The 26,492-nt window shown below is 49.1% G+C and overlaps 1 protein-coding gene and 2 long non-coding RNA genes across 3 annotated transcripts in view; 1 reads left to right on the forward strand and 2 right to left on the reverse strand.

Moving 5' to 3' along the window:
- SLC13A2 (solute carrier family 13 member 2) overlaps nucleotides 1-16,038 on the reverse strand; it is a 28,349-nt gene extending 12,311 nt beyond the window's left edge. Inside the window, exon 1 of the mRNA XM_060646757.3 lies at nucleotides 15,539-16,038. Coding sequence (XP_060502740.1) covers nucleotides 15,539-15,640 — 102 coding nt within the window. The 5' untranslated portion in view covers nucleotides 15,641-16,038. The remainder of the gene's footprint in view (nucleotides 1-15,538) is intronic.
- On the forward strand, nucleotides 13,756-17,042 carry LOC132688050 (uncharacterized). The gene is made up of 3 exons (XR_009614394.3): nucleotides 13,756-14,782; nucleotides 16,196-16,330; nucleotides 16,934-17,042. It is a non-coding gene; the product is annotated as an uncharacterized LOC132688050 (long non-coding RNA).
- A 1,536-nt stretch (nucleotides 17,043-18,578) lies between these two features.
- LOC132688048 (uncharacterized) overlaps nucleotides 18,579-26,492 on the reverse strand; it is a 38,429-nt gene continuing 30,515 nt past the window's right edge. Inside the window, exons 3-4 of the long non-coding RNA XR_009614393.3 lie at nucleotides 25,670-25,802; nucleotides 18,579-18,692 (exon numbers count right to left, since the gene is read on the reverse strand). This is a non-coding gene — a long non-coding RNA (uncharacterized LOC132688048). The remainder of the gene's footprint in view (nucleotides 18,693-25,669; nucleotides 25,803-26,492) is intronic.

Here is a 26,492-nt window from a genome sequence, read left to right on the forward strand (position 1 = left end):
AAGCCTCCAGGGGAGCAGGTGTGCACATCCAAGGCTCCCCCGGGGCACCAGTTGGCTCTGTGGGTGGAGGCAAGGGGCTGTGTTCAGAAGCAAGGAGCTGTGTGCTGGGACAGTGGGCTGGGAGGCCCCTCCTCTCTGACCTGTCTCAGCTGTCCCTGGCCCTCTTGTTTTCTCCACCTGGTGCAGGCCGTCCTCACCCCTTAGTACCTCATGCCCTTAGCACCCTAAGTTTGGGAAGGGTCCCTGGCGGTAGCCAGGGGGAAGAGGAAGCTGCTGTTTATTGAGCAACTCTTAGGAGCTGGGTGTTTTCCTACCTGTGGTTACAAGAAACTCAAACAGCCATTAAGGTGGGTGTGGTGGTCCCAGGTTACAGAGGAACTTGAGAAGGTAAGTGGCTCTTCAAGGTCACAGAACTGGGGCGGAGCAGAGCAGGGAAGACCCAGGCAAAGTATGTAGATTGCAGGATTCCAAGAGCGTTTCCCCAGTGTCCCAGGGAGAGGGCACCCCTCGACTGGAACAGCACGCAGCTGCAGGGCCAGGTGATGCCAGGCTCACTTTCTCATCATGAAATTTCCACCATCTCTCCTCACCCTGGACATGAACTCTTGGGCCCCAGGGGTGGGGCCACCTTGACCTTCGCCCAGAGACCTGCCCCCCACCCCCCACCCCAGGAGGCCTGTTTTGCTGAAGCTGCTGTTCCTCAAGCACTTTCTCACTTGCAAGGATTACAGGGGAGGTTACTCATCCTCCCCTGGGGCTAAGGGCAGGCCAGTCCCTCTGGACCCTGGTGTCCCCCCTCCCCCAGCCCCCTGGGAATTCTCTGGCCAGAGACAAGGAGGGGGCTGGGGTAGATGATCACTGCTGATGCAAGAAGAAAGTGCTGCTAACGACAGCAGAAGCATCCCCAGGACTACTGCGTGCCAGGCTCCGCGCCCTCCATGCTTCAGAGGATTGTCGAGTTTAGTTGCTCTGGGAGGTAATGACTCTTGTTCCCATTCCACAGATGAAGAAACGAAGGCACAAATAAACGAAGTAAACGTCTCAGCGTCACACGCTAGCAAGTGAAGAAGCCAGGCCATCTGGGTCTTGAGCCTCAGCTTTTGCCTTCTACCCTGAGCTCGGTCCCTCACAGTCACAGGGTGTCCCCCAGCCTCAGGTTCACTGTGACTAGTGGGGTGTATGGGGGTGATCTGGGGCTCTGAATTCAAACAACTATCTTCCAGGGGCGCCTGGGTGGCTCAGTCAACTGAACATCTGACTCTTGGTTTCGGCTCAGGTCACATTCTCAAGGTTCATGAGTTCGAGTCCTGTGTTGGGGTCTACGCGGACAGCGCAGAGCCCGCCTGGGATTCTCTCTCTCTCCCTGTCTCTCTGCCCTCCCCCGCCCCCCCCCCCCCGAAAAATAAGTAAACATTAAAAAAAAAGAGAGAGAGAGAAAGAGAGAGAGAACTATCTTCCTGGGGGCCTGCCACTTCCTGTCATCAAGCTCCAGGCAAGTTCCTTCTCTTCTGAGACCGCAAAGAGTTGTTAATAGTGAAGCCCTGCCCACCACGCTCCAGCGTGTTCAGTCTCTGGGTCCCCTAACCCTTTACATCTCTTCCCCTCCTCCCCCTCCTCCTCCTCACACGTCTATCTGTCTCTGGATCAAACCCCAAACCGGTTTCAAAGTTCTCTCCAGAAGCCTTCTGTGGCCCTGGTGGCCCTGGCCCTGTGTCTCCATCTTACCCTTATGGGCAGCCTTGTCTGGATGTGGCATAATTTGCTGACCTGTTCTTCCTGGGTCATAGGATTCTTAACTGGGGCATGGAGTCCCAAGGAATTTGAAGGAAAGGTATTTCATCTTTGCGCTAACATCTAAGTTCCAAACGTAGGCGGCAAAGCCACGGTGATTGGTGATTTTGTCACAGGCCCGATCGTGGCTGCCAGCCATCGGATACATGCACAGATCGCTTGTTGCTGTTATCTCAAAAGAGTGTTTATGTCCATCACTGGTTTTGAAATTATAGTAGTTACACCAACACTAGAAGCTTAATGCATTAATAATCACCTATATTTCTGAATTGTGATGTTTTTTTCATGTTTTCATTACTGTATTCCAACGTAATTGGTTTCCTTTATAATCCTATACGTTTTATTTTGTGCATTTCACTTTATTTCTTAAAGCTTCTATTTGTTTATTTTGAGAGAGACAGACAACGCGAGTGGGGAAGGGGCAGAGAGAGGGAGAGAGAGAATCCCAAGCAGTCTCGGCACTGTCAGCACAGAGCTGGAGGTGGGGCTCGAACCCACGAACCGTGAGACCATGACCTGAGCTGAAGTCAAGAGTGAGATGTTTAACCGACTGAGCCACCCAGGCGCCCCTATTTTGCGCATTTTAAAGCAATATTCTGAGAAGAGTACGTAGTGTTTACTAGATAGCCAAAGGTATTCATAACTCAGAAATGGGTTAGAATCCCTGAGAGAGGTTTTCAGCCTCCTCCATTTTGACCTCAATCTGTACTTTCTAACTGATGAAATTATTTTTTCCAGCGTATCTCTTAGCTCAGGCAAAAGACTTAAGTGGCCAAGCATCCCGTGATGAAGACCAAAACTGCCCCCCGCCCCGCCCCACCCAGCAACAAGGAAAGCCCTGACACCAGCAAGACCTCATGTGATTGACCCCAAGAAAGTGATTGACCTGACCTTCCCTGCCCACCCGAACATACCCACCGACCTTTGTCCCACATTTTCCTTATATAAACCTGGAAGTATTTTCAGCACCTGGAGGAGACAGTCTTTGAGATGTTAGTCCACTGTCTTCCGGGTGGTGGCCTCACTGAAATTAATTCCTTTCTTGTTTCACCTGCACTCATCCCTCTGCCTCTGTGTTTTGTGGGTTTTTTTTTTTAATGTTTATTTATTTTTTGAGACAGACGGAGTATGAGCAGGGGAGGGGCAGAGAGAGAGAGAGAGAGAGAGGGAGACACAGAACCCGAAACAGGCTCCAGGCTCCAAGCTGTCAGCACAGAGCCTGACACGGGGCTTGAATTCACGAACTGCAAGATCACGACCTGAGGCCAAGTCCGACGCTTAACCGGTTGAGCCGCCCAGGCGCCCCTGTCCCTCTGCCTTTGGATTTTGCCAGCAGCGAGTCACCCAACCTGGTCTGTTTGCAGCCCCGGAGCCGGGTGCTCTTGCACACCTGGGATCCAGTTACATCCCCACCCTAAGGCAAAGAACAAAAAATTTATCTAGCAGCAACCATTGGGGCTTCCCTGAATCTCCTTGGGAGTTTTCCAAACTTCTAGGTCCATCTCTGTGTGGAATTACTCTCTGGGCAGGAGCAGGGGTCTCTACTAGTCCCAGCAATGCGGTGGGAGCCAGAGTGAGGAACTGACGGAGGGTGGGGAGGTCGGGTGGGCGCTCTGCATATGTTCTCTCTCTTTTCCTCCTCTCATCTCCGCGGGGCAGTGGCACTGAGAGGTGAGGAAGGAACCTGGGCTGGCCAAGCTCAGATGGCCACCTGTGGCATGGGACCGGGACGCTCTGGCCACCGGCAGCTCCTCAGGCTGCGGCAAGCACTGTGCATGCCTTTGTCATAGTCACAGCAGGTGCTGCTGTCCAAGGTGGCCCTCCTGGAGCTCAGATACCACCAGGGAAGAGTTTGTTTCTGGCAGCAAGTGCTTTTTCCTGCCTCAGTCACTACCTTGCGCAGACCAGTAGGGGAGGGGTTCCCCAGATCTGTTCCTTGGCTGAGGATTTGCTCCTCTCTCAGTATCCGTCTATGGGCTCCCGAGGACGGGGAGTGAGGCTTTCCACCTCCGCGTCTCTTGCCCCTGGCTCGTTGGCTGGTGCTGGCCTGGGCGTGAAGCCCTCCTTTCCTGCTTGCGTCACCCCAACACCTGCCCCAGGAAGCATCCCGTTTGGATCCCCGTTCTCTTCAACCTCTGGGGAGTCGCTGCTACCAGGAGCCCCTCGGGGGGAAACCCTTCATCAGGCACTCATTCGACAGATCCCCTCTCCACTCCGGCTCTACAGTCCTGCTGGTTCTATGCCTCAAATGTACCCACTGACTTCTCTCCAGCTCTCGGCCACCATCCTGGCCCAAGCCCCAGCATCCATCACCAAGACTCCTACAAGACCTCCTCATTTGCCTCTCTTCCTCTCTTGCCCCTGAAATCTCTTCTCCCTGCTGCAGGCAGAGTGATCTCGAGTCACAAGTCTGTTTAATTCACCCCAATCCTGCAACACAGGCACACTCACCTCAAAGCAGCTCAAATCCCTTCACACTGTCTGAAAGGTTTGTACAGATGCATGCCACAGTAGATGTCCACAAAATAAAATTCATAGTTACACACACACACACACACACAAAGTCCCTACAGAGTATCCGGCTGCTCTCAGGAGAAGTTCGGGGCTGATTTGAGCCTCTCCTTCTCCACTCCAGCCACACTGGCCCTCCTCCAGTTCCTCAAATATTCCATCCTCCCTGCAGCCACAGGGCCTTTGCACTTAATTTCCTCTCTTCCCTCCCCACTTTGCCTAGTTGATGTCTACTTACTCTTGAGATCTTAACTCAAGTATTCCTTTTTCAGAGAATCCTCCAAGGGTTCCAGGCTCGGTTATAGTCCCCGTTTTCACACACCTGGCCCCTGTACCTCCTGCATAGCACCCATCACAGTCTGTAATGAAACACTTCGTTTCATGAATTTCTTGATGAACGTCAACCTTTTCATCAGACTGTACTCTATAGGGAGTACAAAGCCTGAGTCTGTTTCTGCCCACCCCACCAGGCACCTATATGGAGGGGACACACACACACTATATGGAGAATGAATATTAGGCACTAGGGATACAGACGTGAGTCAGGCCTGGCCCTGGCCTTCAGGGACTCCAAGTGCCCCCATGTGGGCTGGCCTGTGGGGCCACAGATGGGTGTGGATAGAAGAGATAAGGCTCAGAGGGCTTCCAAACCCCAAGAATGGCGGCTTGCTTCTTTTGTAATGGGAAACACAGGTCAGAGGTCAGAAAATCTGTGTGTCTGGGCCCAGCTTTATGGCTGTGTCCTTGGGCAAGTTACTTAACCTCTCTCAGCCTTTGTCTTTTCTTTCTTTCTTTCTTTCTTTCTTTCTTTCTTTCTTTCTTTCTTTCTTCTTTCTTTCTGCAAACAACATTGATCATTTCCAGCTGTACGCACATTTATCTCCTTATCTGCAAATGGGAATAAAGGAAACACCTACCTCACTGGGCAATCTTAAGGATAAAGGATGTGAATGCATAGGTATATGTCATAAAGGACCACAGATGACAGTGAGCAGATGGTGGGGTTGGTGTTGGGAGATGAATGTGCTCCTGGGCTTCTGGGGAACCAGGGTGGATACATGAGGCACAAATGGAGATGCAACTTCCAGAGAATCCAGGGCAGACTCTGGACCCGGGGTGTGGGCAAGGTGTGGGACCTGAGGGCATCACGGCCTTTACCCGTCATGGGCATAGAGGAGCCCGTGGTTGTTGGGCAGCAGCGAATGTGCCTGTAGTCTCAGAGGTATCACAACTGACTCCTCCTGCTGATTGAAGGTTAACCCAGGGAGGGGGGATGGGTTGGCACACAGCAGATCACTCCCACTGCCCCTCTGCCCCCGGTAAGTAGGGATGCCGCTGGCAGGGAGCACTCCCGGGTCTGGGGAGGGAGGTGAGGCACTGGTGCTCACCTGCCAAGCACCATGGCAAAGGAGAGATCAGAGTGGGATCCCAGAGGAGAAGGGGCCCCCTTCCCGGAGCCTCCATCTGTCTGGGCTGAGGAAGGCTCTCAGAGGGGACACTGAACGGGTACTGAGGGATGAATAGGAGTTTGGTGGGCGGGTGGGCAAATGGTGTTGAGGTGAGGGAGTAAGCAGAGAGGGAACAGAATGAGGCATAAAAGATTTCAGTGCATTCTTGGAGGGGTGTAATGCTTGGAAAAGGCCTTGTCTGCCTTGAGGGAGATCTAGGACTTTATCTGGAAGACAGGGGTAAAAAGTGGGCCCCTTAAAGGGTTTTAAGAGGAGAGAGTGACATGGTCAGGTTATGCTGATGCTACCATTTGTAATTAAAAAAAAAATTTTTTTTAAATATTTCTTTATTCTTGGGAGACTGAGAGACAGAGTACAAGCAGGGGAGGGACAGAGAGAGAGAGAGAGGGAGAGAGAATTTGAAGCAGGCTCCAGGCTCCGAGCTGTGAGCACAGAGCCCGACATGGGGCTTGAACCTACAAAGCGTGGGATCATGACCTGGGCTGAAGTCGGATGCTTAACCGACTGAGCCACCCAGGCGCCCCAACCATTTGTGATTTTTAAAAATATGTGCACAAGTGTTTGTATATACATGGGAAAATCTCTGATTCAGAAATTCTTGCCCATTTTTTGTACCAAGTTTTCCTTGGCTGCCTGATGAAGTCTTCTCCTTCTCAGAATAATGTTTTTAGGGGGGCCTGGGTGGCTCAGTCAGTTAAGCGTCTGACTCTTGATTTCAGCTCAGGATCTCACGGTTCATGGGATCGGGCCCCATGTCGGGCTCTGTGCTGACAGTGTGGGGCCTGCTTGGGATTCTCTCCCTCTCTCTCTGCCCCTCTCCTGTTTGCATGGGTGCTCTCTCGCTCTCACTCTCTCTCTCAAAATAAATAAATACATAAGCTTAGAAAATAAAAGAATAATGTTTTTAAATCTGTTAAATAAAACGCATAGAATCACAAAGGAAACCAACTGCATTGAAATACAGTGATTGCAATATGAAAGATGGGCTAGATAATGACATATGTTACTCTTTCTTAGCTAACAAGACCTTCACTGGCTAACAGCTACTGTAATTGCAAAGTCACGATTAACAAACAATATTTCAAGGTACCTGCAACAGCTGTAATGCAATGTGAAAATATCTGTGATTTCTACCGGTGGCGAAGTCAAAGACATGGTTAATACTATTGTGGTTTGTGGGGCATCTGGGTGGCTCAGTCGGTTGAGCATCCGACTTCGGCCTGGGTCATGATCTCACTGTTGGTGAGTTCGAGCCCCGAGTCGGGCTCTGTGCTGACAGCCTGGAGCCTGTTTTGGATTCTGTGTCTCCCTCTCTCTCTACCCCTCTCCAGCTTGCACTCTGTCTCTCTCTCTCTAAATAAATAAATAAATGGTAAAAACAAACAAACACTACTGTGATTTGTTATCTACATTCATGACAGAAGTAAATTTTCTTTAGGTTATTGATGATAAAATACAGGTTTTTTGTTTTTGTTTTTTTTTTCTATCCAAGTACACAGACGTCCTGAATTTTCCCCACAGATTCCCAAGTATGAGGAGTCCCTGCTCGGGAGGATGCACACCGTGTTGGCCACTGAGACTGCCCTCAGGAAGGGCACTGGGGCAGAGAGTGGGCTGAAAGGCCTCTCCATTTCACTCTTTGGTACTGCTGAATTTTGTACGATGTCAGTATGCCATCTAACTACACAGATAAATCATCTAAAGATGAAAACAGGGAGCAGGGCACCTGAGCAGCTGTCGGTTGAGCGTCTGACTCTTGATTTCAGCTCAGGTCATGATCCTAGAGTGGCAGGATAGAGCCCAGCTTTGGGATTCTCTCTCCCTCTCTCTCCGCCCTGCCCTTGCTCATGCATGCACACCCTCTCTCTCAAAAAAATATAAATAAATATAAATAAAAAAATTTTTAACAAAATAAGTAAAATGGGGAGCTTACACCTGCTATATTGCGGCAAATGAATTGGAAGACACAGGATGGGAGTCCAGGAGGTCCCAGGAGGCTCCAAGAGGCCGTGCTGCGTGTCCAGTGGGCAGATGGCGGGGGCTCAGAGCAGGTCATAGCAGTGAAGATAAGAGGGAAAGGATGGACTCCGGAGATATTAGGAGAAGGCAGGGTTTGGGTGATGGTTCGTGGCTTGGGCAGAAGAAATGGGCGGAGAAAACTCTCCGGTGCTTGCCCTGGGTGTCTAGATACATGGCAGGGATCGCAAGGAGGGGAGACAGGCTGAAGGGGGTTGAGGAAGGAGGTGCAGAGTAGGCTGGGGCGTGTGATATTCTTTCCAGGAATAATAGGCCCGTCCATGCTACATGCCTAATCTTTTCGAGACGCTGAATATACAAAGCGGACAATGGCCACTCCACATATAAAAATATGCCCTGAAACCTCTGCAGCAACCAGCCCGGCTAGCCCAACCACAACGTCTCCAACAATGGCCCAAACAGTCTGGATTTGCTCAATGACCGCCAGCTTCCCTCATCTTTGTCCCCACTCTCTACCCCCACTTCCAACTCAGGACCAGCCAGTGAAAGCCAAATATACATCCTTAACCCATCACACGGGACGCTCCGCGTCTGTCAGCCCCCGTCCAGCTTCCCCTGCCAACAGCCTCCAGTCAGGGCGGACCTGAAGCCTCCCCTTTTCCACTCTAAACCATTCCCACCTCCCGCCCACCTTTGAGGCTCTGCTAAAAGCAAGCGATGGTGGCTGACTCCCTTCCTATCCTTTGCCTGATCTCACTTGGGAGATCTTTGTTTATTTCTGCACCATAATGGGAATGAGTTTGTTACATCATCTTCTGTTCTAAGAGGCCGAGGGGAAACAATGGGGCTCTGAGTGTCAGAGAAGACAAACTGTTGGGGGAAGAGTCCTGACCTCACAGTCTGGGCTGGGGCCAGGTCCGCCTGAGTCCACAGAAGAGCAAAACAGCAGGCAGGAGTGCTATGAGCAAAGCACTCCCACACTCCGTGGGTTTGATCCCCACCACAGCCCCAGGCCTTGCTGCTGGAAACTGTCCTGGTTAAGGTTCTACCTTGCTTTCCCACCCTTGACCTTCACCGAGCAGGTGCTGATAGGCATGGACATAATTTGGTCATTTGGGCAAAAAGTCCAAGCCGGGGAGATGTCTTCCAGGGATTCCCCTGGCCTTGGAGGCTGGGTCCTTCTAATCCTCCTCCCAGGCCTCTCAGAGACCAGAAAACCTGTCTCCAACTAGTCCCAGCACTGCTGGTGGCCACAATTTGGGATTACACCTCACAGCTCTCGTGGGGGTGACCAGCTGCACCTCGCCCTCCTACTTCATAGGTGGGAACACTGAGGCCCCCTCATGAGGACAACAGCTCACGTGAACAGAAGTCGTCTCTGGAAAAGAAGTGCCTGGGGCTAGGGGAGCCCGGGTGGCTCAGTCGGTTAAGTGTCCGACTTCGGCTCAGGTCATGATCTCCCAGTCTGTGGGTTCGAGCCCCGAGACGGGCTCTGTGCTGACAGCTCAGAGCCTGGAGCCTTCGGATTCTGTGTCTCCCTCTCTCTCTGCCCTCCTCTGCTCACACTGTCTCTCTCTCTCTCTCAAAAATAAATAAATAGAGAGAGAAAGAAAGAAAGAAAGTGCCGGGGGCTAGTTGTGTCTTCCAGGGGCTAGGAATTCAGACAAGGGGCAGACGCAGAGAACCACCCGTTATTGAGCCCTGGGTAATGGGCACTTTATGTACACGGGTTATTTCGTTTTATCTTCAGGGCAGCCCCTTAGGGGGAGAGGGCTGGTGAGGTGAACAGCTGTTCATACTACAGAGTGAATTTGGACCCACATCGTCTGACTCCCAAAACCCTGTTTTGTTCCATGGACTCTGCCTTCTTGACCGAGAGCCAGGAAGTCTCAGAAGATGGAGGTGGGCCCCAGAACTGAGGTCCAAATTCCTTGTACGGTCTTCATGCCTAGGGTGAATCATCCGAGTCCTGCTCTGTCTCTGGGATTCAGGAACAGCTTATAGTAAGGGCGTTTTAATTACACAGGTTAAAAAAATTTTTTTTCTAATATTTTATTTATTTTTGAGAGAGAGAGAGAGAGAGAGGCAGAGTACGAGCAGGGGAAGGGCAGAGAGAGAGGGAGACACAGAATCCGAAGAAGGCTCCAGGCTCTGAGCTGTCAGCACAGAGCCCGACGCAGGGCTTGAACTCACGAACTGTGACATCATGACCTGAGCCGAAGTCAGACACTCAACTGACTGAGCCACCCAGGTGCCCCTAATTCCACAGATTTTAAAGCTCACGCATGCATATACACAACGTACTGTTCGTGTATTCTAGGAGTGCAGCTGATTCAGATGAAGAAATTCTGCCCTCTGTTCTTCCTGTACATACAATCTGGATTTCAGCAAACATTGTGCCCCTGGGAGACTGTTTTTACAGATGGTCCCATCGGGTCCCGGGGCAGGGCCAGGCACCTGCGTTTTGGCCCTAAAAATCTTCACTCCTTTCTCCTGGCTTTTCAGGGCTGACGACATTGGCTGACCTCCCCCTGCCTCTCTAAGTGAGTTTATACCACCTTGTCCTCACTCTGTTCCCCATGCCACACTGGCCTTTGTTTATCCCTCCACCTTGCCAAGCTCACCCGTGGCCTTGGGCTTTTGCACCGCGTGCCCTGCCTGGACAGCTCTTCACCCAGAGCTGTGTTTGGCTGGCCTGTTACTTGCCATTCAGGTCCTAGGGTAAATATCATTGCCCCGGGAGGCCTTCCTTGACCACCTTATCCAGAGCAGCCTGTCCGTTACAGTTTTTGCAACAAGGACGATAGATGCTTTGGTGTGTCTTCCCCCCTCCGCCTTCCCATCCCCCACCGTCTAAACAGTCCCTGCCACATAGTACATGTTCCCTAATGAGGGAATGAACGCGTGAATGAATGGATGGACGTAAGGTTTCTGGCTCACTGATAGGGCCTCTTTGCTGTCTGATTACAGGGTTGGGGGAGCAGTGAGGAAGCCCCAGGCCCCACTGTCCCCACACTGGTGGCTGATCTTATGGCTAGGAAGTTTCTAGTGGATTCATTCATAACCCATGTTTTGCCTTTTGGAAAAGTCACTGAAGGATTTGACCTGTCTTGCTCTGGAACGAGCATCTGCTCGTCCCACCAGAGGGTGATGAGCATTTCAAGGATTCTGTTGCTCCCCCTCGAACACACCCCACTGTTCCAGCCCCCACACCTTTGCTCCCGCAGTTGTCTCCACCTGGCCTGCCCTCTACGGATGCCTCTGTTGGAATCTCACTCGGCCTTCAAGGCCCAACTCAAACGCGACCTGCTTTGGATTCTCCCCTGACTCATTTGGAAGAATCTCCTCCCTCCTCTGAGCTCCTCAGCCTTCTGGCTGTACCTCTGGGTGAACACATGTTCCTCTACACTGATAGCAACTTGAGACAGAACCCTGTGTTCCTTCTCAGGAACCCCTAGCACAGAGCAGGCGCTCAGACATCCCTGACTACACCAGAGTGGAAGGATTGGCCGATGGCTGGCTGGCTGTGAGGGTAGATGGCTTAAGAGGTGACTTACAATGAGGCCACCACCCTGTATCCCTGGACAGTCCCAGGCTGAGACCCCAAGGCCAGCTTCCAGTTTAGACTTTGCCTTTCTGTAGCTGGGGTGTTAGATAAATTACTTGACTACCCTGGGCCTCAATTTATATGTCTGTAAAATGAGATAATAGCAGTAATCTCACAGTAACTGAGAAGTTTTTGCGAGAAATAAATGCATTAGTGCTTTGAAGTGCTTGGCACAAAGATGAACACATAAGAACTACTCCATAAATGTCAACTTTTATAATATAGACACCAGTCTGAGCCTAGTCTGGGGCTCCGCCCTCCCACTTCAGGGGCCAGGGGTAAGCTTGGACACTCACTGCAGATGGCAGGGACTCAAGAGTCCTCTTGGCCCACATTCATGCCTTCATTTGGCAGATATTTGTTGAGCACCTACTATGTGCCAGCTACTGGGGATTGGGCAAGGAAAAAAGACAAAGTCCCTGCCCTCACGGAGCCTACATTCTAGGATAGGGAGTCAGAGAATAAATAGAAAAGAAACAAATACGTCAGGGGTGACTGGGTGGCTCAGTTGATTAAGTGTCTGATGCTTGGTTTCAGCTCAAGTCACAATTCTGTGGTTCATGGGTTCGAGCCCTGCATCAGGCTCCATGCTGCCAGTGCAGAGCCTGCTTGGGATTCTCTCTCTGTCTCCCTCTCTCTCTCTCTCTCTCTCTCTGTCTCCCCTGCTCATGCTCTCTCTCTCAAGATGGACAAACTTTAAATAAATAAATAAATCAGAAACAAATGTATCATTTCAGATGGTGAAAGCCCTTTAAATAAAACAATGGGGTTATGTAATAGAGCATACCTGGCGGCAGTCAGAGACGGCTTTTTCTGAGGCCATGGATTTAGGTTGAAACCTAAGGAATGAGAAGCACTCATCTGGGAAAGAACATTCCAGGCGGGGAGATGAGCAATTTGAGGAGACCAGAGAAAGCTGGTGAGGCTGGAGAAGAGTGAATGAGAGGGAGGATATGAGGGTTTGGGGACCATGGGGTCTACCCTCTAAACCCTAAGAGGTTTGGGTTCTGTTTCAAGTTTGACAGGAAGCCTGTGTAAGGGCTTACACAGGGTAGTGAGTGGCTGGGTAAAGAATGGTCTGGGGAGGAACAGGAAGAGGAGAGATATGGCGGCCTGGACTGGCGTGGAGGCAGTGACAGGTGATTCCATTCAGAATGTTTCACGGAGGGGCACTAGGGTGGCTCAGTGTTAAGCATCTGACTTCGGCTCAGGTCGTGATCTCATGGTTCATGGGTTTGAGTCGCATACTGGGTGAGCTTGAGCCCCACTTCCAGTGAGCTCCGCCTCTCTCTCTCTTCTCTCTCTCTCTCTCTGCCCCTTCTAGGATTCTCTCTCTGCGCCTTGCTCACTTGTGCCTCCTCTCTCTCTCTCTCAAAAAAATAATATTTCGTGGATACCAAGTCAACAGGACCCACTGGTGCCATGTGGAAATGAAGGGAAAAGAGGAATCAGGGATGGCTCTAGGGGCACCTGGATGGCTCAGTCAGTAAAGCATGCAACTCTTGATCTTGGGGTTGTGCGTTCGAGCCCCATGTTGGATATGAGATTACTTAAAAATAAATTAAAAAAATTTTTTAATGTGTATTCATTTTTGAGAGACAGAGTGTGAGTGGGGAGGGGCAGAGAGAGAGGGAGGCACAGAGTCTGAAGCAGGCTCCAGGCTCTGAGCTGTCAGCACGGAGCCCGACGTGGGGCTCGACCTCATGATCTGTGAGATCATGCCTTGAGCCGAAGTTGGCGGCTTCACCGACTGAGTCACCCAGGTGTCCCGCTAAAAATAGAACCTTAAAAAAAAAATAATAGGAATGTCATCGAAAGAGGAAGTCGAACCACTCTTGATGAGTGAGGCTGCAGGAAGAGCCAGCTGGAAAAGATGAGCAATCAGGGTTCTGCTTTGGATGTGTAAAAGCATATGCTGTTTAAAAGAAAAGATTCAGGAGCAAGAGTCCAATGTTAGTTGAGTAATAAGGGCTTAGAGGTTAGGGCTGGGGCTGCAGATTGGGGAGCTGTCTCCCCAGTGAAACAGCAAAAGGTCATCTAGGGGGAGAGTGAGAACAGGGAGGGAGACAGGAAAAGTGGCCAAGGGAGAGGAAAGCCAGGAGATGTCAACAAAGCCAGGCCTCGAGAACCCTCTAGAAGGTAGGGTCTTGAAGACTGGAGCTGTCTTTTTTTTTTTTTTTTTTTAATGTTTATTTATTTTTGAGAGCAAGAGAGAGAGAGAATAAGTGGGTTAGGGGCAGAGAGAGAGGGAGACACAGAATCTGAAGCAGGCTCCAGGCTTTGAGCTGTCAGCACAGGGCCCAACGCGGGGCTCGAACTCACAGACCGTGAGATCATGACCTGAGCCAGGCATCAGACGCTTAACCAACTGAGCCACCCAGGTGCCCCTGAGATTGGAGCTGTCTTAAGGAAAGACAGGTGCGGTGCAGACAGGCTTTGAGGCCTGCTGTGAGAGTCAGAGAAAGCAGGCCTTTGAAGGGGGATGTAGGATTCAAGGAGGGTTTGGTTTTTAAGGTGATAGTGTAGCCTGTTTGTATGCTAATGGCAGAGCTTAGGCAGAGAGGGAGACATTGATGAGGCAGGAGAGAGAGAGGATAATTATGGGAGCAAAGTCCTTGAGAGGAGCTGGTATCCAGGGCCCCAGTGGAGGGGCTGGGCCCCATAGATAGGACCAGGAACAGTTCGTCTGAGTCAGGACATAGTCTGTGAGGCCAAGGCGGGCAGCAGGGCTGGGAGCAGCACAGGGAAGACGGGAGCTCTGACACACAGCACTCCCACCAGGAGGCCTGGCTTCTAGTTCTGACTCAGGCTTCCCTGTGTGACGTTGGGCAAGTTGCTGGGTCTTTCTGGGCTGTACTTACCTGGGGAGCAAAATGAGAATCATGGTCCCTGTCTGTCCTTCCTCCTGTGGTTAGCACACTTGACCCAACCTGTCTGAAAACCCATCTGATGTGTCCCCAGCACAGAGATGTCACCGGCTTTGGCCCGAGATGAGAGTTGTCTCAAGGGTCAGCCAGGCCTTATCACTTACCAAGTGTCCTGGGCCCACTCCTGGGCCCCTACATCCCCAGTCCTTCACCCCTTTGGGATACCATGAACAAAAAGCCTCACTCGATTTCCCTATCCGTAACAAAAGAGCTCAATGGGCCGTGCTGGGATTGTGAGGTGGGGCCAGAGGCTGGATTCTGTCTGAGCCTTTTGGGAAGCAGCAGGGTGGAGAGAAGTTAGCTAGACCACACCCCCAGCTCTGCCACTTTCTAACTCTGTGACCTGCTATGAAGCTTGAGCTTCAAGGCCCTCCTGAACTGACCCTTCCCAAAGCCCCATTATTTCAGATTTATAATTGTATGTACTTTTCCTTACAAGGCGGTCCTCAAAGTGTATAATCTCCCAGCTCCGTGAAACCAGGATCTGCCTTGGGATGCAGGTAAGTGACTTAACCTCACTTTTCCCATCTGTAAAATGGGACAGTCAGACCCACCTCTTAAGATGAGAGGAAGGGAAGCCGGAGGGCGGTGGCGGCGGGGAGGGGGGCACGGAAAGATGAGAGGAAGGGTCACTGGGTGCACGGGACAGGGCATGTGGTGGGGGCTCCAATAAATGGGAGCCCAAGTTATGGCTCCTGCTGCCTGGTGGAGGGCAGCAGGACCCTGTGGCACCTCTCCCGCCATCCAGGGTATGGGGTCTACGGGCCCACTGGTTGTGTCCTGTCCGTCCAGTTCCCACTCCTCTCCCTCAGCTGACTTAGCCCTTGGGATCCAGGTGAGCTCTTTCTCTTTCTACTTACACCCTTAATGGCACAAACTGCCTGAGGCCAGCTTCCTCCTACTCCCCTTCTTCCCCTCTCTCCCGCCCCACTGAGCCCAGTCCAGGGCTGGGGGAGCACCCCGGAGGCAGATAACCCCATCTGCTGCCACCTGCACCCTCTTTGTGGAAGTGGCTTCCTGTCTCCCAAGGTGGTAGATTTCAAGTGCACCTGAGCAATTAACATTGGGCTACTACACTGAGTGCCAAGCAAAAGCCCCCTTTGCTCTCGTCACCCTCAGCCTCAGGTCATAGTCTCACTCACAGGATAGGGGGTGATGAGTGAGCTATCTGGTCCTAAGGATGCCCAGCTCTGGCCCGGAATGCCCTCCCCCCACCCTTTTGGAGCTTGTCTGTGCCCAGAACCGCAAGTCCTTACCTTAGTGGGGACGAGGATGGGCAGAGGCAGCAGGAAAATAGGCAGCAAGAACACAATCAGGTAGGAGCGATAGGCCCACAGGCCCTGCCAGCAGGTGGCCATGGTGTGGACCCACGAGGGCTGCTGAAGCCACTGCCTCCGGGATCCAGGGAATTGAAGGAGCAACGCAGCAGCGGGTAGGCGGCCGGCCGGCTGGGGCAAGTTTATATAAAGCCGGCTGAGTGTTAACCATTGACCCGCTCTGGCAATCGGACTGTTTTTGGAGTCCAGGAGGTGAGAGTAAGGAGGAGGGACTTGCAGGAGGTGTAAAGATCAGGAAGACTTTTCAAAGAAAGGGAGCAGGCAAGATCAAGGAATAAAAGCCTCAGGTTCTTTCAAGAAGTTAAGCCCAGAGTTAACCCCTTCTGGGCAGAGGGCTGCCTCAGGAGAGGCTGGAGAAGGAAGGGTGTCTGGGAAGCCCCACAGCTCGCCTCGGCGGGGCAAGACCCACAGCCCCCTCCCCAGCCCAGCCTCCCCTCTCTCCTTTTACTCTATATCTCCACAGAGCAGTTTATACTGCCCCAGGGGCAGCCCTGCCCCCACAGAGGCCCTGCCCTTCAGGAGTTTCCAGTCTGAGATTGAGGACAGCCAATCTGAAGCAAGCCCTCCTCCTTCCAGGTATCAAGGAAACTGCCAGTCCTGACTCTTGTTTGCTGTGTGACGCTGCTTCACTGACTTAACCTCTCTGAACAACCACTTCCTTGTTCTGCTGTCATATCTTCCCATTGTGAGGCTCATCTTAGACAATCTGTGGTATGTGGATCATAAAGATTGGTTTTTTAAAGTCCTTCCTGGTTCCTCACTCCCACCCCGAACTGCCGTAGAAGACTGGCAAAGATCTCCCCATTTATACACCATCCATCCTTCCATCCATCCATCCATCCACTCACCAAACAAGCATTTGGCCCCAAATTATATAGTCAGTCCTGTGTTCAGTGCTAAGGATGCAGAAATTAGGATGCTGCTCATAATAGTGTTCGTTTCACATTCAGTACAAGCTGGTCAGTGAACGATTTCATTTGCTCTGTACAAACACTATGGTTGACGTAACTATTCTACTTGATGGGTGGGACAACTGAGGCCCCAGGACACAGAGCCAGCCAGAATTCTTTTTTTTTTTTTAATTTTTTTTAACGTTTATTTATTTTTGAGACAGAGCATGAACGGGGGAGGGGCAGAGAGAGGGAGACACAGAATCTGAATCAGGCTCCAGGCTCTGAGCCATCAGCCCAGAGCCCGATGCGGGGCTCGAACTTACAGACCGCGAGATCGTGACCTGAGCTGAAGTCGGACACTTAACCGACTGAGCCACCCAGCCTCCCCCCCCCCTTTTTTTTTTTTAATTTTTTTTTTTAGAGCCAGCCAGAATTCTAACACGCTTTCTGAATGCCCTGTGGGGAAGTCCAAACCCAGTGGCACCAGGTGACAGGAGAGAATGAGGAGCTTGGGACAAGGGCTGCTGGAGAAAGTGACATGTGAGCTAAACCCGGCAAGTTGTGTCTAATGTGGTCACCAGGTGCTGAAGGGACGATCACTAGCAGAGAGAAGAGCATGCTAAGACCTGGAGGGGGGGTGTGTGTGTATAGGTGTTTGTGTAGGAGGGTGCAGGTTGTGGGTCGGAAGGACTTGCTGGTTATCTGTCTACCTAGAGCCTCAGGCTCTCTGTGCTCTCACCCTTCCCCACCCCAGAGTGTGCACACAGGAGACGCTCGATCCATATTTCCGTGGTTCTGTTGATGATTGATGTGTGCCTGGATAAGAAGGCAGGGAGAGTGTTTCAGGATGGAAACACAGCCCGGGCGAAGATGCAGAACCGTGGTGGAGTTTAGAGAACAGAAGCTTCTCTGTGGTTGGAATATGGGTTTGTGGGGGCAGGATGGAGAGCTGATGGCCCCACTTGCAAGGTGTAAAACAGCATGGCCTGGGCTGTTCGCCCACGAGATACTCCTGGAGCCAGTGAGGTCTGTGTGAGAGAGACCCTCGGTGCCCTCTGCAGGGACAGCAGACGGCTTTGGACAGAATCAGGTTGCAGGATTGCTGGGGCCGAGCTGGTGGGAAGGTACAGTAAGACAGGACAGACTGGCCTCCCCTACAGCCCTATTCAGGTTATGGCTTCTCCACTCCCACTCAGCCAACCTGCCACCTGCTTAGGGCAAGGTGAGGAGCAGTCTGGAGGCACAGGGATAGACAAAAGGTTTCAGATACTCAGGACAATACCAGAATTCAGTCTCAACCGGCAGGTGGCCTCTCCTGTGGCCTGGGGCTATGGAGGAGTCACCGAGGGAGCAGACCTGGGACTCCTGCAGAGGGAAGACATTCTGTATGTGTATAATCTGCATCCCAATTTACCCTCTCCACAGCTCTCCAGACCAAGCTGTGATTTGGGCTCAGGGCAGTGAAGTCACTCACCCAGGGTCATACAGCTTGTGAGTAGCTAAGAGAGAACCCAGATTCATATTCGAGGCCGTCTGTGCTCTCTGTGATGTGGTGTTTGGAGTGGTGGGGATCTGGAGCCGACGGCCAAGAAAGAATTATTGAGACGTCTTTGGTGCAAAAAGGTGGTTTTATTAAAGCCCGGGGATAGGTCCCGCGGACAGCAGGTTATAAGCAAATTCAATTTTACCTGCCATTTCCTTCTTGCCTTTGTTCCGCACATCACTATGGAGGGGAGGGTGGTGTTGGGGCTATAGGCTTCTGGAGATTAAGCTATTGATAAGATTGCCTTTTTCTTGTCATTTACAAAGCTATTTGTAAACTGATGGAGACTCAGGTCCTGTGATCGCTATCAGTTCAACCATTTGTTTCCTGTCCTTTCCTTTGTTCTGGGGCAGCCAGGACTACCTGAGGAATATCACCCCTGTCCCACCTGGGGTGGGGGTGCTTTGCCCTCAGCCTACCTTATGCTCCCTCATCATATCCCCCCTGCATAATTTTGACCCTTAAGTCTTTACAGTTGCTGAAGGTGGAAGGTCTCATCTTCCGCAGCTTCTTCCTGCTGAGTAGGGGTGTAGAGTTGTCCCTACCTATGGGTCAATATTGGTCAGTCGGGGAAGGTGTAGAGAAGTTACGAAGGCGGAGGCAGCTGAATCCAATGTGGACAACATGCCTGAACCTCCTGGAGGAGAAAGGATCATCTGTTAATATAAATTGAGGAAAGGAGAATGAAAAAGAAAGGTGCAGCCATCAATTTTGTTTGAAGAGAAGTTTGGGATCTTCCATAGCTATAAACTTTATTCCTATAAACGAATAAGAAGGCACATTTGTTTGCTCACTGGTTTCCTGTGAAGGAGTCATAAAGAAGGCTTTATTCTAGATATACAAGCCCATGGTACATAATATGACCCGGTAGGGGCCCTTCCACTCTGGGGTTAAATCCCCTTCTGTGTTAGACTTCCAATCTTTTTTTTTTTTTTTAATTTTTTTTTAATGTTTATCTATTTTTGAGAGAGAGAGAGAGAGACAGAGAGAGAGAGAGACAGAGAGACAGAGTGCAAGCGGGCGAGGGGCAGAGAGAGAGGGAGACACAGAATCCAAAGCAAGCTCCAGGCTCTGAGCTGTCAGCACAGAGCCCGTAGGGCTCGAACTCACAAACCGTGAGATCATGACCTGAGCCGAAGCCAGATGCTTAACTGACTGAGGCACCCAGGTGCCCCTAGATTTTCAATCTTTTAAATAAACCAGGTCTCCTGGGTTTATATGGGGTGGGTTCCTAGTAACTGGCAGATCAGGTTTGGGGCAGATATGGTTTGTGTATTTAGAGATTTATGAATTAACTCAGGCTCAAGTGAATAATTTAATAAAGCAACACAGTCTTTATCTATTGATAGGTCTGCAGTGAGAAAAGACTTATATACAATTGTTGGGGGATCCATCCCATTTTCCCAGTTGTTTAAATAATCATATGCCCCTGGGGTCCTGTTAGTATCCCCACAGAATAACAAGCAAGGAGATTGTCCATACCCGGGCTATTGTGACAATTTTTCTGAGGTTTACCTCAAGTTGTCTACCTTAGGCAAACAACAAACATTTAAAGACATTCAGAACTGAATTTAATATCCATAAAGGTGTGTTACTGACACATAATTTGTCTCTCTAGTAACCCTCATTTCCAGAGATAGCCAAATCAAGACGAGTTTGTTTCTGAAACAAATCTAATTTTAACAAACTCAGCCTAATTCTTTTTTTTTTTAATTTATTTTTTAATGTTTATTTATTTTTGAGACAGAGAGAGACAGAGCATGAACGGGGGAGGGTCAGAGAGAGGGAGACACAGAATCTGAAACAGGCTCCAGGCTCTGAGCCGTCAGCACAGAGCCCGACGCGGGGCTCGAACTCACGGACCGTGAGAGATCATGACCTGAGCCGAAGTCGGACGCTTAACCGACTGAGACACCCAGGCGCCCCGACCTAATTCTTTACATAAGCTCAGCAAGAACAGCAATTGGTCGGTCCTATAGATTTTAAAATTTGCTTTGCCGGAACTTTTTATAAGGAATCTCTGGATTGAATAGTACCCTCTCCAGGCCAGGAGCCAAGGCAAGTACTTGCCATTCATGCCTGCAATGCCTGTAGAGTTTGGCAAATTCCTCTTCACGAGGTCCCTAAAGTGTCCTGAGTTTCCTGCACCTGCCAGGAAGTGACGTTCTTTATTCACCTGGTAAGGCTGCTGGGAACTCTGTAAGGTATCAGCCCACCATTTCCAAGGGGCTTAATGGCTCCATGTTTCATAAAGTCAACCTTAGTTCCTTAGAGCTGTCTGGTCATATCTGAGTCTATGAATGTCACTCTCGAATAGGACATTCCAGTCAAAGCCTTGGTGAAGTGACCAGTATTTTCAATGGTGTCCTGTTACAAGGAGAACAGATTCTTATTGAATTTATGCAAATAAGTGTGATTGCCAAGGGAAAACTCGTTGAGAGGTTGTGAATTTCAGAGGGTTCAGGCAGAGAGAAAAGTTAAACACTTTAGTTTGTTTACAGAGAGATACTTGACCCTCTCATTGTATATCACGGGTATCTTAGTTTCCTTAATCTGGGAAGAGCAAACATTAGAGAACCAGAAGTGTTTTATTTTACTTAAAAAAATTTTTTTTAAATGTTTAATTACTTTTGAGAGACAGAGTATGAGCGGGGGAGGGGCAGAGAGAGGGAGGGAGACACAGAATCCGAAGCAGGCTCCAGGCTCTGAGCTGTCAGCACAGAGCCCGTAGGGCTGGAACTCACAAACCGTGGGATCATGACCTGGGCTGAAGCCGGGCACTTAACCGACTGAGCCACCCAGGCGCCCCGACAACCAGCAGTATTTTAAACAAGAGTCACAAAAATATAAAAGACAAAAAGACTCAAAAAAATGAGCATGGGGAAAGATCTGGTGAGAGTTCATGACGATGCAATTGACCAGCAAATGCAGTTATTTCTGTGACACATAACACTTTGATACACAGAATATCAAGTGACGACCTTATTACCAAAACATATTAAAACTTTAGGAATTGCATTTATATATATGTACAGTTAGAGGATCTGCCCAAGCAATACAACCTAAAGTTTACCATTATTTGTTTGACAGTGCTTCCGGAGTAACTTAACCTACCAAATAAAAAGGACTCAGACTTCATTTACAATTTAAATCTTGGGAAGTTTGTTAAAACCTTAGAAAGTTATAAAGCACACCCTAAACAGGGTTACAGGTCATTAAAAATCTTAATTATTTGTTTAACAAAGGTGTCAATAAAAGATTCCAAAGGCAAATATGTAGGGTTATATAACCGTTAGCAAAACTTAGCTCCTTTAACACTGAGGGTTTATTAAAATATTTTTTTAACGTTTATTTATTTTTGGGAGACAGACAGAGGGGGGCGGGCAGAGAGAGAGAGGGGGAGACACCGAATCTGAAGCAGGCTCAAGGCTCTGAGCTGTCAGCAGAGTCCAACACGGGGCTTGAACCCACAAACCTCGAAATCATGACCTGAGCCAAAGTTGGACGCTTAACCGACTGAGCCACCCAGGCGCCCCAACACTGAGAAGTTTTAACTTTAAGTGATTAAAGAGTTGATAAAGACAAAGCATAAGCTATGGTTTTCTTGGCTGTCAAAAGAGAAGAAAAAAAAAATCTTTGCATATATTTTTTTATCAAGAGCAGATCAACAATCCAAGAAAACTTTTTTTTAACAGAGAGAAAAACAGAATGTCAATCTTATACCAGTGTAACTTTAAAAATCCGCTCATTTTAACCTTAGTCCTTCCTGAGACCACAAATACAATTCCTTTTTAAGATTTTTCCACCACGAACCTTCTACAACTTTCCTTTGCATTTCGATGTTCTCCCAAGCCATTTGTCTCCAAACGACCAATCTCATTTAGGACAAAGTTACTTTCTTTTACCTTCAACAAAAATGTATTTCTGATGGGGGAGCATGGGGCAAGATGAGGGCAAAATACAGGCTGGCACCACCCCCCACGCCCCAAGGTAGAATAAATGTGATAGTCCTCGGACGCTCCCTGGTACCCAAGAACAAAGGAAAGGGGTTTAAGTGCTTGCCATAGTCATGTTGGAAACTAAGGCAAATGAAAAACTAAATTCCCTTACTGCCTAAAACCCACTGACAAGTCCTTGAAACCAGCGAGTGACCTCCCTCTAGGAGCTCAGCTGCCTCGATGATGACACTTTGCTGGGGGCAAGAGAGAACCTTAGCTTAACATCGTCCAACCTCGAGGATCCTGTAAGTATACTTCCTTTATCTCAACTGCCCCAAGATCTATGCCGGCAATCATGCTCCCAGCTTATGGGCCCGATATCCATCTGAAGGATCTCATGACTGAGGTTTTATTAGCCTAGCAACAGCTAGCCCCTCAGGGTCCTAGAAACCTTGTTTCCAAAATTCCTTAGAGACTTACTCTATCCTTGACCCCCTCCCAACCTGAGGGTATGTGATGAGTTACCTGTCAGGACCCCAGTGCAGCTCTTCCTGCCCATGGGTCCTGTCCCCGTGCTTTAATAAAAAAAATTTTTTTAATGCTTATTTATTTTTTGAGAGAGAGAGACAGTGTGAGCTGGGGAGGGGCAGGGAGAGAGAGGGAGACACAATTCGAAGCAGGCTCCAGGCTCCTAGCTGTCAGCACACAGCCCAATGCGGGGCTTGAACTCACAAGCTGTGAGATCATGACCTGAGCCGAAGTCAGACGCCCAACTGACTGAGCCACCCAGGCGCCCCTCTGTCCCTGTGCTTTAATAAAATCACCTTTATGCACCAAAGACCTCTTCAAGAATTCTTTCTTGGTCATTGGCTCCAGACCACCCCACCATCGCCCCAAAACTTCATCATTTCCATTCTTTATAACTTTCTTACACATCTCCAACTTTTTTTTACGTAGAATGCTTCTCTTCTTTTCATCAGGCTTAACTACATTTAGGAAAATTTTAACTCTTAGAAACCTTAGTCTCTGGTGAAAACTAAGTAGTTACCAATGGTAAACTTTTGATGGCAAATTTATGAATGAATCAAGTACTAAGCATGTTTACCAACAGATCCAAATAGCCTTAGTTTCTCTGCAACAAGAAGTTAAAATCACAAACCTATGTTTAGTAATCAATGCTTTAGCACTCCATTCTATTTCAAAAGGACCTAGATGTCCAGTGAATTAAATCCCATTTATCATGCAAGCAAAGCTTTAAAGCTTTAGGTTACCAAAGGCTTTGAAAGCTATCTTAACAATTACCCATGAAAACTTTGAGGCAGACAAAATTAACCATTACTTGAAGTTACCTTTTTTTGCTAACAAATGGCAACAGAGATAACATGAGCTTCTTTGACCTTCAGCAAATCTAGAGAAAATATGTTTCATATTTAATGCTGATAACTCTAAAGACATGTCTGTCTTAATTAAGTTAACAAACTTAAATTAGTTCAAACACCGAATATGTCCCACCTGCGTCCACTTAAAAGTTAATCAACTATTTCCCATGGTCAGTGTTTACCTGGGACACAGGAAGGGAAATCTGAAGTGGGCGCTCCAAGGAGGTTGCTCTCTGCTCCTTGATATTGAGGGTGGGAAGAGGAGGAGCCAATGGTTCTGAGGCACTGGAGATGCTATAGGAACCAGTTATGTAGGCTGCACCCAAGGTGGTGCAGAAATAGGAGGAGGGGGAGGGGAAGGCAGAAGAGGCAAGGTGCTAGCAGGAGGCCAAGAAAGAGGATTTCCAGTTCTAAACCTTGTCAGCTCAGACAGGGGAGTGGATGCCATGTTTATTTATTTTTTCTTTCTTTTTTTCCACCAAAGTAGAAATATGAAGTCCATGTCAGGCCAGAGAAGACAGGGAATTTCCCTGAAACAAAGGGAGTTTTGGCAGCTGCTCGGGAATATTCCTTAAAGTCCCTGTCCTGAGTTAGACTAACCGCAGTTGGCTCCAATCGTCATAGCCATTAACCCAGGAAATGAATGAGGGAGAAGCCCTCACATCTATTCGGAGGAACAGAGAAAGAAAGTCAGTGTCCCCATTGTCAGGGATGGCCTGGGTTTCCTCAGCAACCCGAGTTCTATCAGGAGGAGGCCTAGTTAGATAATTATCATCCAATATGTCAGGAGGGAGTTTACTAGTCAAATACATTTGGGCAAACACATTCCGCAAGAAGCCCTTAGGTCCAGATGCTGATTTAGAGCCCGGAAGACCTGGACTTAAGGTATCTCTGACCATTTCCCCTGTTTTGTGCAGAAGAGATCTGACTGTCAGATCCTACTAATACCATGCAGTGTTACAGGAGATCAGTTCTTTCCTAAATTTTGCAATCTGAATTGTTTCCAGTGGGTTAAAAGGCATCCCAAGAGAGAGCCCTTGGGGACTGAAGAAGAAGCCCCAGTGTTTCCTAGGGTCCATTACCAAAAATCACCCCCTTTGACTCCTGGGTGGTATTCCGTGCAGGATATGTCAGAGGTTCCTGGTGTCAAAAGTGACCCAAGGCATCCCTTGAATGAAAATCAATATGGATCACCATACTACCTTACCAATGAAGACAGTCCTGCCCCAGGGAAGGTCCTGTCCTGTAAAAGGCCCTCGAAGAAGGGACTCCGGCATCCCTCCACTTCCCCATTGCATCCTAGGCTAAATGGGTGCCTGGCATATGAACCGAAATACCGTACCTTGAAAGTTGTGCCATAAAAGTCTGTGCCTTAAAGAACATGCCCTGATGGTCATGCCTTGGCTTACCTAGTCTTTGAAGAGCATTCTGTGGAGGCCATGCTTTAGTATTTTGAAGAACCTGCTGTTTTTAACCCATGGAAAGCACTAGAAAAGTTTTTCAAGGTGAAATTACCCAATTTTGTAATTTAAGTAGTTAGTAGAGGATGATGAGGGAGCATGAGGCAGGCTGAGGGGCAAAGCACAAGCTAGCGCTCACCCCTACACCCCAGGTGGGATCTGTGTGATTCCTCAGACACTCCCAGGTACCCAAGAACAAAGGAAAGGGGTTCAAGTGCTTGCCATGGTAATGTGGGAAACTAAGGCAAATGAAAAACTAAATTCCTTTACTCCCTACAGCCCATTGACAAGTCCTTGAAACCGGCAGAGTGACCTCCCTCCAGGAGCTCAGCTGCCTAGATGATGACACTTTGCTGGAGGCAAAAGAGAACCTTAGCTTAACGTTGTCCAACTGTAAGGATCCTGTGAATCTACTTCCTTTATCTTAACTGCCCCACGATTTATGCTGGCAATTATACTCCAAGCTTATGGCCCCTCGATATGCATCTGAAGGGGCTCATGACTGAGGTTTTATTAAACGTTGATAAATGGTGTTTCCCTAGCAACACCTAGCCCCTCAGGGTCCTAGAAACCTTGCTTCCAAAATTCCTTAGAGACTTACTCTATCTCTGACCCCCTCCCAACCTGAGGGTATATAACGAGATACCCATCACAACCCCGGTGCAGCTCCTCCTGGCAATGGGTCCTGACCCCATGCTTTAATAAAATCACCTTTATGCACTAGAGACATCTTCAAGAATTCTTTCTTGGTCAACAGCTCTGGACCCCACGAATCCCTCATCACCCTAAAACTTCATCAGAGAACATTAACCAAAAAAAGTAAAGATAGAAATCCACCATGATCTAAGCGACATTGCTTAGAATGTAGTCCTTACAGCCAACTTGATAGGAAATGGTCCTAGTTGGGTTTTAATTCAATTGTGTAATGGTTTTGGCTGGCTCTCAGTGGAGATTCCGCTGCCAGAAGCAGCTAGACAAGAAATGTGAAGGGGAACACATTAGACCAATGAGGAGGAAACCTTACACGAGTCTTAAGATTGGCAGGCATCCTGGTGACTTAGGTGTCCCGTGCCCAAGACAACTTTTATAAGGACGGAAATAAAGAGAAGGCATCAAGTTTCTGGGTCTTATTGCTATTCTGGCCAGGGTTCTAACTGATGGGACTTTGGAGTGGTGGGGGTTTGGAGCTGATGGCCAAGAAAGAATTCTTGAGATGTCTTAGGTGCAAAAAGATGATTTTATTAAAGCACCGGGATAGGACCCACGGGAAGAAAGAGCTGACCCGGGACTAGGAGGAGAGACTGGTTATATACTATGGAGTTGGGGAAGGTAAATTCAAGGGGAAGTTTCCAAAGGGATTTTCATATGCTAAAGAAGACTCACAGACTACTGGACGTCTAGCTATTGCCAAGTTAAGGTTGTTTTTCCCTGTAGCAAAGCATTAACGTTAAGGCGGAAATGTTTTACTCTGCCAGCCTCAAGTTATTTATCTGTCACCTGCAGGTTATAAGGAAATGTAATTTTATCTACCATTTCCTTCTGCCTTTGTTTTCCACATCCCTAACTTCCAGCCAAAAGGCAGGCTTTCTCCTCCAAGTAGAGTAGCGATGGACTAGAGGATTGCAGCCTGAGCAATGGAAAGTGTTCCAATAAGACCATA

This window comes from Panthera onca, chromosome E1 (genome assembly GCF_046562875.1).
Source record: "Panthera onca isolate mPanOnc1 chromosome E1, mPanOnc1 haplotype 2, whole genome shotgun sequence".
Classification (NCBI taxonomy): domain Eukaryota; kingdom Metazoa; phylum Chordata; class Mammalia; order Carnivora; family Felidae; genus Panthera; species Panthera onca.